Below are 15,701 nucleotides of genomic sequence, written 5' to 3'. Positions count from 1 at the left end.
GGGGGGGGGGGGGGGGGCAGCCCCTCTTGGCCTCAGTCCACTACTACAGGTCTGGCCCCCTTTGTGAATGTCTCTAAAAGGCATCCTGCTTTGGAAGGAGGAGCTCGGATTTGGGGAGATCGTCTTTGAGGAAGACTTTTTTGTGGAACTGTTTCCTCCATTGCGGAGAAGACTTGCCAGTTCTTGTGCCCATTTCCTGTTCTCTCCTGGAGTCAGAGCTGGAGGGGAGACTCCCTCCAGCAGGCTCTTTCTCGGCGCTTCGTCCATGGTACCGGCACCCGTCGATATTCCTGTGATGGCGGTGCAGAGGGTGCTAGACAACGGTCCCTGCCCTCGAGGGACCGTCATGCCCACATTTAAGTGGATAGGAACCCGCCTGACAAAGCTGATTCCAGGGCATTTAGGAGGAGGCACGAGGGACTGGGGAGCCGGAAAGGCCTCGGGGACAGGGCGTGCTCGAGCTGAGCTGTGAAGCGGGTGAGGAGAAGCGGCCTTCCAGGGATGCCCGGAGGGAGGGTGGTGGTAACAGCCTGCCCAGGCCGAGTCTTTCCGTTCCAGACATCTCTCTGGCTTGTTCGGGGTTCGAGGTAGGAGGGTGTGTTGATGCCAGGCTTCCGACACTGACAGAAGAAGTAGGGCCACGCCCGGGGGTCTCGCACAAACTCTGTTTGTTATACACATGAGAAAGATTCCTGTGGAGAGTTAAATGCTCGCACGCCAGCCCGTTCAGGGGGCGTTTCTTTCCCACAGAAACATTGCTAGGACTCCTCTGCCAGCCCAGATAACCCGGGCCGTCGGTCCTTCCCACGTAGCCCACCTGCTGCTTGCGGGAACAGCTTGGCATCTCTCACAGCGGCTCTCGGCCCCTTTCTCCCTGGGTCAGCCCCCGCCTTCTGTGCCCTCATCGGGGGCGTCACCGGGCCGAATGAAGCCAGAGAGCGAGCGATGGGGTCTCTGCTTTGGGAATAGCCCTTTGGCGGCTCTGGGCTAGATTTATGACTTGAGGAGGGCGCCGGTGGGAGAAGAAGAAGGGATGGAGGAGAGAGCCGTGTGGAGACTGACAGTGTGGGCAGAAATAGAGGGAAAAGGCCGAGCTGGGGCAGAGGGGGCTCCTCTCTCCAGGAGATTGGACAGTGCCAAGATGAGCGACGGAAATAAGCCCGGGCAGCGCGGCAGTTTGAGAGATGGATGGACGAGGGCTTCGACTCGGGCCCAGGCCCTGTCCTTGCCTGCCCTTGGCTGAGCGCCAGCGGCCCTGATGGCCCTTTGGCGGGTGCAGCTTTCAGATGGGGGGGTCAGGCTGGATCCATCCGTCTAGGAGTTATCTGGGTGACCGTGGCAGTCGAGCCCTTGGGCCCCCCTCTTAGGACGTGGAACATGGAAGAAGATCCATAAAAGAGTATTAAGAAAGACCGCTGACAGGAGAGCGAAGAATGGGAACTGCTAAGGAGAAATCACACTTGCTGAGCACTCCGAGGTTTGCCAAGCAACGACCCTCGGCCCTGCTCCTATTTTACAGACGAGGAAGCTGATCCAGGCTGAGGGTGAGTGACTTGCCCAGGGTCACCCGGCTAGGAAATGTCCGAGATCTCATTGACGGTACCCATGGTACCACCCACCTGCACAACCCGGAGAGGGAGGGTCAGGGTGGCGCCCATGTTCAGAAGGGTTTGGAAAGGGCTGTTGGCCGTCATTTGGCATCTCTGACAACTGTCTTGACTTTCTTGTGGGGACGAATTTCTTTCCCATTCAGTTAGTTGTCTGTCTGGGGGTTAATAACGTGGATGGTAAACTCGGGCCTGCGCCCTGCTTTTATTGCTTTTCCCACTCGGCGGGCCATTCATATTCGTCGATCCATTAAAACCCGGAGATGTGGGCACGACGGCTCCTGTTTGGCTTACGAGGGTAAATCGGCTCGAGCCAGTCTTCCTCTTGACGTGATGGAGGTGGCTCTTCCTTCTAGGGAGTGGCGTAGGTGGTTTATCGGGGAGCTTCCCCTTCTGCCCGCTCCCTCGGCCTGCTGCTTCTCCGAGGACAGACGCCCTTTTCACCGCTTCTCCTAAGTGCGTAAGGCCTTGTCGGCGTGTCTCCTCGCGCTCTGACCTGCCCGCGGCGTGCCGGGCCTCTGCCCCACCCCTGCAGCGTGTCCCGGGCACCTCGTCGCCCCCTCTGTAGCAGCGCCTCTCCCTCGATGGCTTTCTAATGTTCCCTCATTGTCGTCGTCCCTTTCAGGGCATCCGGCTGCCTCTCTCGCAGCTGCACCTCAGTTACCTTTAGGGGCTTGGCGGGGAGGGTTGCCCGGGCCTCTCGCTGTAATACAAGGCGCTTTGCCAGCCCGTGGAATGATATGGGTCGGCCTTGGGCTGCGCGAGAAAGCCAGGCCTGCCCAGGAGAAGCCGGGCCGATCTGCTCCCGGCGGGAGGCTCCCTTCTTGCCTCCTGGTTTCGGGTTTTCAAGATGGGTGCCATCCGTTTCCCAGGACGAGGACGATCCGCTGATGACCAGTTGCTCTGTAGCTCCCTCGGGCACGCTGCGCCTCTCTCTCGGCCCGAGGCTTCATGTCAGTCAGACGGAGCCTCAGAAAGCTCAGCCCATCTCGGAGAGCCCCAGCCCCCTGGCAGAGGCTGCTGGAGCATTTCCGGAGCCCTGCTCAGCCCAGGCCAGCTCATTCGATCCCTCCAACAGCCCGGGAGCCCGGGGCCGCTCTGATCCCTGCTTTGGGGGCGAGGAGCCTGAGGCGCAGAGAGAAGCGAGGAGGAGTCAGAGCCGGGGCTTCTCCATGCCAAGGCCTCACCCGCTGTGACTCCCAGCTGGGTCGCTCCCGCGCCAGCATGATGCCTCCTAGCCGCGTGGCCCTGGGCACGTCATTGCGGCCTCTCCTGCTTCTAGAAAGTGGGGGATGCCTCGGCACCTGCCTCCCAGGATCGTTGGTGAAGATCAAAGGGGCCGACGCACGGGAGCGCTCTGCAAACCTCGCTTGTGGAAGTTTTAAAATAACTTCAGCTTCTTCCTCTCAACTGTGGGGGTGTCTCAAGGCCCTGCTCCGGGGCCTCTTTGTCTCCTTAGCCCCTGCGGGTCTCTGATCTCCAGCCGGAACCCTTCTGTGGAAGGCTCTGCACGGACCCCTCCGTAGTGCCCATTTTCTGTTGAGGGGCTTCACGGCCACAGGGCGAAACTGGGTTTGGGGACTCCCCCCCCCAACTGCCAAGTCCTGGCGTGGCCTCCCATTGCCTGGTACCTAGTACGTCCTGAATAAATGCTGGCTGGCTGGCTGGCTGGTCTTTCTCCTCAGTTGCTAAATTAACGTTTCTGGAAAAGATCTGATCGTGTCCCCGTCTCTTTCCTCCCTATTGCCTTTGGCAAAAGCTCAAATCCTTCTCCGTGATCTGGACCTTATTTCATGTGACTCTTCCCTTCACGCACTCCCCGTTCCAGGTACTCGGCCTCCGAGCCATGCTGCTTCCCCACCTTCTGCACCCGCCATCTTGTGCCTTTGCCCCAGGAAGGAACCCCCATGTCTGGAATGAGCTCCCTTCTCTCCTCTGTCCCTGGGATCCCTCAAACCTCTCAGGCCCCGGGCTAAGAGCTGGAGGAGAGACCTTCTCTGCTCCCAGGGATGTCTCCAAATCCTCCATCCCCGAGCTGCTGAGCCCCGGGGAGACACTCGATCCCCCCTCTAGAAAGGATTCCATTTGTCTTTGCTTCCCTCGCCCCGGGCCAGTGCCCTGCCTGGAGTCAGGGCTAAGTGTTGGCTTCCCTGGAATGTTGGCCTGCTTGGGTCCAGAGCCCCCCGAGACACCAGTGCAGGAGAAGCGTGCCACAGGAAGAACTGGCACAAGGAGCAAATAGTTCCTGTTGCCCCTTGGAAAGTAGGACTGGGGAACCACTGAGACAGAGCATGCTGCCCCAGGCCCAAGCAAAGGGCCAGAAGGCGGGCTCAGCCTAGGCCGGGAAGGGCATCGTCCGGTGTTCTTCATGAGTCCTGGGTTAGATGTGGTCTTCAGTGACCCTCAGTGGCCCCCAGTGGTCCTCAGTGGCCCTCAGTGACCCTCAGTGACCCTCAGTGACCCTCAGTGGCCCCAGTGGTCCTCAGTGGCCCTCAGTGACCCTCAGTGGTCCTCAGTGACCCTCAGTGGCCCCAGTGGTCAGTGACCCTCAGTGGTCCTCAGTGACCCTCAGTGGCCCTCAGTGACCCTCAGTGACCCTCAGTGACCCTCAGTGGCCCCAGTGGTCCTCAGTGACCCTCAGTGGCCCCAGTGGTCCTCAGTGACCCTCAGTGACCCTCAGTGGTCCTCAGTGACTCTCAGTGGCCCCCAGTGGTCAGTGACCCTCAGTGACCCTCAGTGGTCCTCAGTGACTCTCAGTGGCCCTCAGTGGTCACAGCCACCCAGAGCCACAGAGGAGGCGGATGGAGAACAGAACCTCCTCAGAGAAGTCAGTCGGAGCACACAACGAATGGGAAAAGGGGTGTTTGTACAGCAGGGAGAGGGGAAGCGCCATGGGAATAGGCTGGGCTTCGGCTCCAGTGAAGGACCAGGCATCTGGCACGGATCCATGCCCGGCTGATCCAGGGCCGTTTCCCTTCTCGACAGTCTCGTGAAAAGACAAGCTCCGTCCCAGTGGGACCCCGTCCTGGCCCGGGGCGGGGGCGATGGGGTGACGATGGAGACCGGGAGAGATTCGTTTTCTCTGCTCGGCGGCCACGTCTTGGGGGACCCAAAGCAGACGCCGTCTTCATCTCGTAGCCACACCGGCCCGCCTCCGACGCTAGGAAATGCGGAGCAGGGCTGGCCTTGTCCGAGACAGCGGAGCCGCTGCCCAGGAGCAGGAGTCCCTCTCCTCCGGCGCGGGGGGGCTCTGGTTTGCTCGTTAAAGATGTGACGGTAACACCCCCGTGAAAGGGAGCTCGTGGCTAGAGAGCCCACCCGGCAGGCCCGGAGTCCCGGCCCCATACAAGTCAGGGGGGGCCTCTGCTTGCAGCCTTCAGGGAGTCCCAGCTTTGGCAGGCAGCAGCCCCCCCCCCCATGCCTTGGTCCACCTGTGCCTGCTCAGAAGCTTCTTTAGCTCCTCCCCCTCCTCCGGGCCTTCAGGGTGCCTCTGAATCTCCTCCCAGGCAGGGTTCCCACTTCTTTCTTCAGTTCTCTCTGCTCTGGGTGAGCTCCCGGGAGGGGCCGTCCCCAGCTTGTGTGGGGGCAGCTAGGCCTGGAGGCGGGCGGTCTCGGACACTTCCTAGCTGTGTGACCCTGGGCAAGTCACTTAACTCCCTTTTTTGCCCTGCCCTTACTGCTGTTTTGTCTATGAATCCATACGAAGAAAAAAGTGAAAGCCTTCCCTGGGCCGCCAGCCGGTGGTTCTCCTTTGGGAGGTGATCTGGGCGGGGGGTCTGCCTTTTCCCCTCTTCAGTGGAGGCTCCTTGACATGGGGGGGAGGGGTGCTGCTTTTCCCAGGAAGTGCGCTTTCTTCTTTCTTCTAGAAGGGCCGGAGTGCGAGGGCCGCTTCGCAGGTCGCCCTTTTCCCGACATGGGATCAGGCTGGCCCCGAAGCGCCCCCCCCCCCCGGGCACCTCGGGCCTCTTTGACCTCTGAGGCTAAAAGCAGAAGCGTGTAAGTTCGCCCCCTGACCGGCTCCGCGGGAAGCTTCCCAACAGGCTAGAAAGTGGAGCCTCAGAGAGGCCGACTCGCTGATAGACACACAGCTAGTTAGAGGTCTGATGGGAGATTTGAACCCAGGGCTCACACTTCTCATAAAGACCAGCAACCCATGAGGAGCTCTATTCGGATCTTGGGGGCAGTTTTTGAAAAGTTGAATTTATTTTCATCTCTCGGGGGGCCACGTGGGCGCCAGAAGGAGCCGGAGATGCCGCACCCCCAGAAAGAACGGCTCCGTGGGGCTAGAAGGGACCCGAAGGGTCCCCGAGTCCAAGCCTGTCACTTAACAAATCCAGGCCTTCTGTCTTGGGCCCAGGTTTAAGAGAGGAGGGCGGCAAGGCCTAGGCAAACGAGCCAACGTGGCCAGATTTGAATCCAAGTCCTCCCGCTCTCTGGGCGACCCAGCTGCCCCTGCCCCCCTCCCTTTGCAGGCCTGAGGTTTCTGCACGTGGATCGCGTTTTGTGACCCTTAAAAACACGCCTCCCTTCGGAAGAGGGGGTGCGTAGGAGGGGCTTCAGGCGGCTCCGGGGGGCAGCTCGACTCTCCACTAGAGTCCCCGGCACAGAGCTAGGAAACTCTAGATCTGGGCAGAAAAGGGGGGGAAGACCCCCGATGGCAGGAGGACGTGGCAAGACGCGTCCCGCAGACATCTCTCCGGACCCCCTTTTGGCTGCACCGCCGTGTTTAGAGCCCCGGGTTGGGGGGTCAGAGCAGGGGAGTTCCAGCCCCGGGGCTGGGTTTGTTTTAGACGAGCTACTGATCCACCCTCTGTTGGCCTCAGTTTCCCTGTGTGTGAAACGAGGAGGGCCGGGAGAGGATGACCTTTTGGCTCTTTTCTGGCCCCTAGAACCAGCCTTAGGGCCGTGACTAGGTCCGGGACAGCCGGCCAAGCATGGGATGCCCGCGACGACCTGCCGCTCTGAGGCGCCTGAATTCCGGTCTTTCCCTTTAAGAGCCCCCAAAGCCTTCAGCCAGACGTCTCGGTCCCTCGTGCGGGCGCGTCTCGCTGAAGGGCAGGAGCTGGGCTGCTTTTTAGCCGGCTGGAGCCAAGGGAAGGCAGGCGGGGGTGGGGGGCGCCTCGGTGGGCAGGAAGCTTCCCCTGGGGTCGGCCGCCGCTGGGCGGGGAGAGAGCCGGGAGGGAGGTGAAGAGTTAACTGGAAGAAGAGGAAAACCCAGCTGGGGACTTTGGCCGGAGGCAGCCTGGGAAGTGACGTCCTGCGGCGGCGGCGGCCCTTCTAGAAGGTGCCAGACACGTAGTATAAAATGGGAGGACCGGAGGGCGGCCGGCCTGTCCGGCTCGCGGGTTCGTCTCCAGACGAGCAGGAGGGGGGGAGGCCGCCGCGGGCCGCCGAGCCGCTCGGCTTTTCTTAGGCTGAGCAGAGCTCCAGCTGTGTGTTTTCTCTCCCCTAAAGGGCAGCCTAAGTTCCGCTCGAGACCCTCGGCATGGGGAAAGACTATTATGCCATTCTGGGGGTCGAGAGAGGCGCGTCCGAGGACGAGATTAAGAAAGCGTACCGCAAGCAGGCCCTCAGGTTCCACCCGGACAAGAACAAGTCTCCCCAGGCCGAGGAGAGATTCAAGGAGGTGGCCGAAGCCTACGAAGTTCTGAGTGACCCCAAAAAGAAAGAGATCTATGATCAGTTTGGGGAGGAGGGTAAGTGTCCTGGCTGTGCGTGTGCGTGCGTGTGTGTGTGCATGTGTGTGTGCCGTGTGTGTGCATGTGTGTGTGCCGTGCGTGTGCGTGTGTGTGCCGTGCGTGTGTGTGTGTGTGCTGTGCGTGTGCATGCGTGTGCGTGTGTGCCGTGCGTGTGCCGTGCGTGTGTGCGTGTGTGTGCCATGCGTGTGTGTGCCACACGCGTGTCTGTCACGCTCTGTCTCTCTCCCTCCCACTCTCGGAGCCGGCAGGGTGAGAGAAAGCCGGTTCCGTCCTGCCCTGTTGTTTGTGTCTGAATCCTCTGTGGGGAGGCTCCGGAGCCGCTTCTCCTTCCGCCGCCCCCTCCACGCTTTGGCTCCTGATGTGTTTTTCAAAGGGAACGTAAAGCCGTTCCGGGGGGCACCGGCCAGCCGCTTGGGAGGACGCGGCCGCCTTCCTGCTCGTTTTCTCCCGTTTGCTCTGGGGGCGCCTTTTCTTTGAGAACCCGGAGCTCCCCCCCCCCGACGCAGGACGCCCAGTGCAGCCCCCCCAAGCCAGAGCTCAGGCATCTCATTTCCAGTTTGTTTTTGGCTTCGTGCCTGGGAAGGAAAGAATCTGCCTGATGTCATAAAATACCAGAGCGAGTTCCCAGCCTCCTTGTAAACAGGAATCGGGGGCCAAGAAAGGAGCCCCCCAAATGCCATTTTCTCCACCTAAAATGGCTGCTGCCGGGTCCAAGCCCTGCCTGAGAGCCCAGGGAGGCCCGGTTTGCTGAGCCCGCAGCGTGCAGCCTTTCTTCCCTGCTCTCTCCCTGGGCCTTGTGGGTGCCCGTCCAGAGCTCAGGCGCAGCCTCTGGTCTGTTCGTGGCAGCGTCTGGGCATCTCAGAAACGGTTTCCCAAGTTACCTTCACTGGCCTCGTTTTGAGAAGGAAACTTCCGAGGGGCCCTCTGGGAAAGGGCCGTGACGACGCGGGAAGTGGGGGAGGGCTGCGTCCCGCTCGGGCGCCCCTCTGGCTCGCCGGGAGCGCCCCTCCGGAGGGCCCGGGGAGGGCGGCTGAGCCAGGCCTAACACCAGAGAAGCAGCTTGACAGACTGGGACGTTTATGTGTGTGGCTCGCTCAGGCCGGCTTCCTCAAAGGACATCCCCAGAAAGTATTTCGGACGTCCCAAACCTAAAAGGTGCCGGTGAGAGACAGAAAATAGCCCGGCTAGAGCCGCCTCTGGGGCCTAATCAGTCCGCGCACATTTCGATCATCACCCGAGTTGGCCACAGCCGGGCGACACACATCAAGCAAGAGCTGGCGGCGTGCCAGGCACCACGGGGCTGGCACCGAGGACACCGAGAAAGGCATCCAGACTTCACTGAGGAAAACGGATCTTGGGGGCAGCTGGGCCCTGGGCTCAGGTCCGGCCTCAGACACTTCCCAGCTGGGTGACCCTGGGCAAGTCACTAAACCCCATTAGCTAGCCCTTAGCGCTCTTCCGCCTTGGCACCGATGCCCAGAATTGCTGCTAAGATGGAAGAGAAGGCTTTAAAAGGAAGTGCCCTCCTGTGACCCTCAACCATACTGTCTTTGTCCTGGTTTCCCAGCGAGAGGGGCTGACCGCACGGCCTAGTGGCTGGAGACCCCAGCCGAGACCCCCAGAGTGCCAGGGGGAGCTTCCTCATCCCAGAGCCCCTCAGGCCTGGGCCCTCCCCTGACCCGAAGCGTCCCCGGGCTTTCTGCTCTCGAGGCTCTGGGGCTTCCCACCACCCGAGGGATGGATGGCATCGGAAGGTCCGTGAGCGGCTCCCTCCGGGATGGGGCGCCCCAGCAGTCCCAGGGTTAGAGGCTGGGAACGCCATCCTGGAGTCACTGAGGCAGAAGAGCGGCACGGACTGTGGCTCGCCTTGGGGGGCGCAGCTAGCCCGGGTCTGCGGGCGGCTTTGGGCCTCCTGACCCCAGGCCTGGCTCCCTGCCCTTCCGGTTCCAATGAGACCTTTGCAAGGAATGTCCCAGAGAAGGAAGAGTAGGGCTGCCCCGGCTCCCCCTTCAGGTCTAGTCCTGAAGACGGACGGACGGACGGCCAGGAATCGTCCGTCCAGGACAACGAGGCCGTATTCTGTAGACTCCCCGGAAGCTGGAAATGGTCAGCCCAGCCGGGCTCCCCGTTAAGAGCTTTCCCCGATTCGGCCAAGTGGGCCTGCCTCGGTGAAGCCGGGCCTCGTCAGACCGGAGCTCGTGCTTCAGAGAGGCGGGCGAAGCCCCCAGCCTGGCGGGACGATCCCTCCCCCACAGCCGCCCTCAGGTCTGCCCCAGCCCCCAAAGGGCTCGTCCCGCCCTTCTCTTCTGGACTCCCTCCCGCCACCTGCTCCTGGCCTCGTCCCAGTGCACCGTCTGCCTCCGGGGCCGCGAAGGCCACGCGTTGGGCTTTCCGTGACTCCGTTTCCTCGCGCCCTCGAGGGAGCCACGCTTCGGCTCCACGGCGTGCGGGGCAGCCGGCGTCCTCCGTGTCCTCCCAGGGCAGGCCGGCAGCCGTCCTCTGGACTCTCCCCCCAGGCCAGTCTCCGCACTGACTTCTCGGATCCTCAGATAAAGTAGAAACTCCACTTTCTGGGTCATGATCAAGCGCCGTCCTACCTTTGCATCCATTTTTCCTGTTCTCCACCCCCTACGGTCTGCTCCCCAGCCAAACCACGGGGCCACGTGAGACTAGAAATGCACAGCCTCCACGCCTTTGCATGCCCCTTCCACCTGTTCACTGCCCAAACCAGGACCAACGGGATCTCCCATCTGGGCGCTTAAGGACTCCGATGTGCCTCTGGGCCTCCCTGATCCTCTCCCAGCTCCTGGGTCTTCCCTTTGCCCGGCCATCTTCTGGATGTTCCCGTAGAGCCTTTCCCGGGACCCGCCTTGCTCAAAAGCACAGCGGAGCTTTATTGCCTGGAGCAGTGACGGGCAAGCGAGGGCCTGCGGGGCCAGAGGCGGCCCCCGAAATGTTCTCTCCGGCCTGTGACATTCTTCCTAATCTGACGAGTACAACGAGCAGGACACAGCACGAAGAAACTTGGAAAGAGTTGCCTTAGAAACAGACTGACAGAGGGCCCTCTTTAAAAAGGTTGCCCGACCCTGGCGTAGAGGAGTCACCCGAATGCCCGAGCCCAGCTCCGGTCTGAAAGTCTAACTTATCTTACCTCCTCCTTAGCCGCTTGCTCCTGACACAGGCCCTCCTCCGGCTCCCTTTTTGAATCGGCTTTTCCTTCCGAGCCCAGGTAGGGGCTGCCTCTTCGGGAAGAGCGCTTGACAGACAAGCCAGCCCGGCCCAAAGAGCGTCGGGAGCCCGAGGCGGCAGAGGCAGCCCAGACTCAGATTGCGGGTGCCAGCCTGCGAGGAGATGCAGCCCCTCGAGCACAGCTCACGGCCCTCTTCACGACAAAAATCGCCCGTGCCGACTCCGGGCCGGAGAGCTCAGCGGCCCCGGGGACGCTTTGCCTACGAGGTGGGAGCTTAAGGGTCCATCTCCAGGCGCTTCGAGGGGAAGCTTCTCAGCAGGAGGCACGGAGGCCCTTCTGAGGCGAGGCCCCGAAGCCGCCTCTTCGGCCTCGGCACGAGCGGGGGGAGCAGGGCGCTGTGGCAGACTCCCCACCCCATCGTTCTGCTCCGAGCCTTCGTGACACCCAGGACCTCTCTGCCGGCTCGTGGCATTTCAGGGAAAGGGGAACGAGAGCCCTAACCCTAAATTCGCCCTACCTGGAGAGTCTGGCAAAATGATCGGAGGCCTCTGCGCTGAGGGAGAAAGAAGACGGGCCTGCAGCTACTACCGGAACGAAGAGGTGGAAGCACTTCAGGCCAGCATAGGAGAAAGCCGCCGCCTAACGGAAGCTGTGCCAGGTGTGCCTAACGGAAGCTGTGCCAGGTGTGCCTAACGGAAGCTGTGCCAGGTGTAGATGGAGGGGACGGCCAGCTTTCTACCGGACTAAATCTCAGGTTCGTGGCCTCTCGTGTGTCCTGGAGAAGACTTTGGAGCCCTCCCTCGAATTACGTTTTAACACGCCTAAGCTAAAATACAGAGGACTGCAAAGGAAACCATCTCTACCCAAACGCAGTGCTTGGTCAGGGCTATCCGGCCCATGGCTTCGGGGAGGTTTTCCTGCAAGGACCCTGAGCGCTTTGCCATTTCCTTCTCCAGTGGAGCCTTCTGTGAGGAAATCAGAGGTTAAGGCTCGCACAGCTAGGAAGTGGCTGAGGCTAGATTTGAACTCGGGTCCTCATTCCAGGCCCAGCGCTCTATCTGCTCAGCCACTTCGCTGTCTACAGTTATTTAAAAACAAAAGTTGGCGGACCCCAGGTTAAGAACCCTTGGCTTGGGTGGCCGGGTGGAGGGCCTTCCTGCTGCTGGGTTTCCATGACCCTCCGGGAGTGGAAAACATCCAAGTGAACCCTTTTTGATCAGCCTCCGTCCTTGGAGGGATGAGCAGGCTTGGCCGCTGCAGTGAGAAAGGTGGCCCGCCAGAGCGCGCCCCTCGAACGGGAGACGGCAGTGGAGGAGAGCCAGATCCCCGGGAAGGCGTCCCTCCTTGGAACGATCCCCCCCCCCCCCGCTGTAGTCTGTTTGCTCCTCCTGGCTTTTGGCCCTTTTGTATTTTATTCGGATGGGGGATGTCTCCGAGGCCTCCCCGGAAGTTTAAGCAGCCCAGACCGGGTGGCAAAGACCCTTCGTGCCTCGGCCCCCTCCGAGGTCAGAGGGGCCTCTTTGTCCGTCTGGTCTAGGACGGTGGTTTGGTCTTCCGTGGGCCACAGAGCAGTCCTGTGGGCGGAGGGCTAGCGCTGGCTTGGCCAACCCGCCGGCACGTCCCATTCGCCCTTGATTCGTTCTCCAGAGTTCCAGGACTGGCTTCCTTTAAGTGCTGGGGCTTTGCTTGGTAACGCGAAGGTCGGGTGAACCCTGCCCTTTAGGGGAAAGCTGCTTTCGTTGAGGGGCTTCCTTACGGGGAGAGCGACATTCGAGGCTCATTTGTCGGTCGGTTTCCAGCCTCGAGAGCTTTTCTGTTTTCAGGCCGCGCTGGGCTGAGCGCTGGGGATTCGGTAGCACCCCATCCCCTGGGCTTGCTGGCACTGCTGGAGGCAAGGCCTGCTTCTGAGGACCAAGTTGCTTACGAAAGGCCGAGAAGCCAGCTGTGTGTGTGCGGGACGAGGCGAGCGTCCTGCCTTTGGGGGTTTCTCTTCTCCTTCCCGACCGATTGCTCTGTAGGACCGCAAAGGCCGATCCTAGAAGGGCACGTTTTGCCCCAGGAGGCGGCTGCCCAAGGCGGCCTTTTAGCTTTCGAATGGTGAGGTGGGCAGGCGCCTCTGGGGACCCGGTAGCTGGGGGACCGCAGCCGAGGCACTTAGCTTGGCTTCCGCGGACCCCAGACCGTCCCATTCCTCCCCTCTTTGGGATCGTTGACGACCCGAGCGGGCCAAAAGGGACACGCGGCGTGTTCTCGGCAGCAGGCGGTCAAAGAAGCTTCTTGATCGGGCATGGCCGAGGCCTCGCTAACCTGTTGTTCCTCTCCCCTAGGTTTAAAAGGAGGAGCTGGTGGGACTGACGGACAAGGAGGTACCTACCGGTACACCTTTCACGGGGATCCTCATGCCACGTTTGCAGCATTTTTCGGTGGTTCCAGCCCTTTCGATGTCTTCTTTGGTAGAAGAATGACTAGTAGAGACCCTGAAGACATGGAAGTAGACGGTGATCCTTTCAGTGCCTTTGGCTTCAGCATGAACGGCCTTCCCAGGGACAGGAACCCAGTGGGCCCGTCCCGGCTCAGGCAAGACCCCCCCGTCATCCACGAACTGAAAGTGTCTCTTGAAGAAATCTACAACGGTTGCACCAAACGGATGAAGATTTCCCGAAAAAGGCTGAACCCGGATGGGAGAAGCGTTCGAATAGAGGACAAAATTCTCACCATCGAAATCAAAAAGGGCTGGAAAGAAGGAACCAAAATCACTTTTCCCAGGGAAGGAGACGAAATGCCCAACAGCATCCCCGCAGATATTGTTTTTGTCATTAAAGACAAGTCGCACACCCAGTTTAAGAGGGACGGATCAAACATTCTCTATCCTGTTCGGATCAGCTTACGGGATGTAAGTGGCTGCTTGGCCGAATGGTGCTGGGAGGCGAGGAAGGGACGGGGCCCCTGGCTTCTCGGCCCAGCCGGGCGGCTGCCCAGGCCGAGCGGGCCGAGCAGCGGGGACTCCCGCTTTCTTAGGCCAGCCGTGTGTCGGGAGCATGAGAAGAGGGAGAGGCACTTCCCTGGCCTTCAAGGCTTTTGGTGGCTCTACACATGGAAGGAGTTAGAGTAAGGGAAGCTTTCAGTTCAAATCCGCGGCTTCCTGTTGGAAGGAATCACTGTTTTCTGTTTCGTGCCTCACATGTTCCTCTTGGGTGGGAAACCCTTTGACCCAGCTGAGGCGGGTGGTCGTCCCTGCTCCGGCCCGTCTCCTCCTGTGGGTTCTTGCCAAAGACTTTTCTCTTCTTCCTTGCCTGTTCCCTGAGAGGTCCTGAGCGGCGCAGCATGGCCCTGAGGAGAATTTAAAGGCCAAGGACTTGGGTTTGAGTTCTGACTCTGCTCTGAACTTCCTGGGCCTCGGCGCCCTCCGTGAAGGAAGAGGGTCTGTGGCAACCACTTCCATTTTGGTCTGTGGTCCCTCGTGCTCTACACATCCCTGACCCAGCTCCCTTTCTGGTCCTAAATAGCGTATGTGAACCCAGGCAAGCCAGCGGCCTGCTCGACGGTGCGATATCCTCGGGCATCTCTCCCCTGCCTTTTGGGGCTTTGCAAAGGCCGGCCGACAGTTGGCAGTACGTAGTGGGCGCCATTCGCTGGCACCCGAGTCCTCGGACCGTGTCAGCGTTCCCCTGCCCCGTTTCAGGGAGACGCCCGGGTCGGTATCGGGTTTGTGGGCCATGATTTAGTGAACCTAATGAGATGCCCGAGGCACGCGGCATCTCGGTGACCAAAAGACCCCCTATTTGATGTCGGCAGCCGACAGCAAAGGGGGGCGGCCCCGGGACTCCAGCTCCTAGCCTGGCCCTAAAGTTTCACTTGGACTTGAAGCATTTTTAATTTTAATTTTTAAAAATGAATTAATTTGGAATCTTTCCCGCGGCTCCACGATGCATGTCCCGGGGCTGACAAGCAGTTCCACTGGGTTGTTTATCCACGTGTCATTGTTCCAAACCTACTTCCATGTTCTTCCTGTCTGCAGTAGAGCAGCCACTTAGTTGATTTTCGGTATGGTGGGCCTACAGGAGAAGGGAGACTCGTGTCATTTCCTAGATTGCCCCATGTGACTCCAAAAGGGAGAGGAGGTGCCGGGCTGGCTCGATATGGCCGCCCTCTGCCCGTGGCCTAGAGCAATAGGTCTCTCTTAACCAGTTCTCTCCCTTCTGGCTCCCTCAATCGTCTCCTCCTCGCCCCGGTGGCCGGTGAAGCACGATGCCAAGTCCTGGGAATAGGCTGACCAACGGCACGTCGGCCCGGGCCTCGGTGGTCTGTGGGAGTCTCCAGGGGCTCTCTGCCAGGGCGTGGGTGGCGCCACGCTTTGCCTTAGTTCCTTAGGCTGAGAGCATTTTTCATGTTAGGCTTTGAAGAGGTAAAACTCCGAGTTTCCCCTGAGCAGCGAATTCACTTTGTTGTTGTCTTTTAGGCCTTGTGTGGCTGCTCAATCAACATCCCCACGATAGAAGGAAGAACCATCCCTATGACGATCAACGAAGTTGTGAAGCCCGGAATGAGGAGGAGAATTATAGGCTACGGACTGCCGTTCCCCAAAAACCCTGACCAGCGGGGCGACCTGCTCATCGAATTCGAAGTGAACTTCCCGGACAGCCTGCCGGCCGCCTCCAAAGACGTCCTCCGGAAGCACCTGCCCGCCTCCTAGGAGGAGGAAGAAGTCCGTTTGTCCTCGGGGCTGCGGCCGAAGGCGGGCACCCGGTGGCTGGAACACGTACCATGTGGGGTCGTGCCTCGAGAGCGCAGCCATGAGCAGGACTGGAGGGTCAAATAAAAGGGCGAGAGGGGATTGGGCAGTTCAGCATGGAGAGGAAAAGCACTTACTGTATTTTTTTTCTTCATTCACAATCTTGCATCCATGTAAAATGTAGTTGTTTTGTGATGCTAGTGTACATATTGCTAATAAAGTACGCGAATATACAAGTGCTTTATTTCCTCTCTCTTTACACGAGCCACACTGGAGGCTGCCGTGTCCATCCCGGAGGAGACGGATGCAGGACGCCTGAGGAGGCCCCCGTGGTCGAGATCCGCTCCCCCGCTTCCCCAGAGTGCCGTGGGGCCGCTCCCCCCAGGCAGAAACTGCCCGAGCGCCATCTTTCGTTGCTCTGCTTTTCAAAATGTGAGTCGAGGTCCTGCTCTTTTGGCGCCTGAACGACCGGC

General features: G+C 60.3%; 1 protein-coding gene across 2 annotated transcripts; it reads left to right on the top strand.

Annotated features, from left to right (window-relative positions):
• Positions 1-6,933: 6,933 nt before the first annotated feature.
• Positions 6,934-15,461, top strand: DNAJB4 (DnaJ heat shock protein family (Hsp40) member B4). Of its 2 annotated transcripts, XM_044672182.1 has the most exons (3): positions 6,935-7,303; positions 12,824-13,389; positions 14,956-15,461. In XM_044672182.1, the coding sequence occupies exons 1-3, from the start codon at positions 7,093-7,095 to the stop codon at positions 15,187-15,189; spliced, it is 1,011 nt and encodes a 336-aa protein (XP_044528117.1). In that variant the 5' UTR covers positions 6,935-7,092; the 3' UTR covers positions 15,190-15,461. The 2 variants fall into 2 exon arrangements, with proteins under 2 accessions (XP_044528118.1, XP_044528117.1); XM_044672183.1 differs by lacking the exon at positions 12,824-13,389 and having other exon boundaries at positions 6,934-7,303; positions 14,956-15,187.
• Positions 15,462-15,701: the final 240 nt, after the last annotated feature.

The sequence above is a fragment of the Gracilinanus agilis genome, chromosome 4 (genome assembly GCF_016433145.1).
Source record: "Gracilinanus agilis isolate LMUSP501 chromosome 4, AgileGrace, whole genome shotgun sequence".
In the NCBI taxonomy this organism is placed as follows: domain Eukaryota; kingdom Metazoa; phylum Chordata; class Mammalia; order Didelphimorphia; family Didelphidae; genus Gracilinanus; species Gracilinanus agilis.
Note: the sequence above shows the minus strand (reverse complement) of the source record. Positions and strands in the feature narration are given on the sequence as shown.

Coding starts and splice junctions, on each gene's coding strand:
- DNAJB4 (XM_044672182.1), top strand. CDS start 7,093: ATGGGGAAAGACTATTATGCCATTCTGGGGGTCGAGAGAGGCGCGTCC. Junction 7,304..12,823: donor TGATCAGTTTGGGGAGGAGG/GTAAGTGTCCTG, acceptor CCTCTCCCCTAG/GTTTAAAAGGAGGAGCTGGT. Junction 13,390..14,955: donor TTCGGATCAGCTTACGGGAT/GTAAGTGGCTGC, acceptor GTTGTCTTTTAG/GCCTTGTGTGGCTGCTCAAT.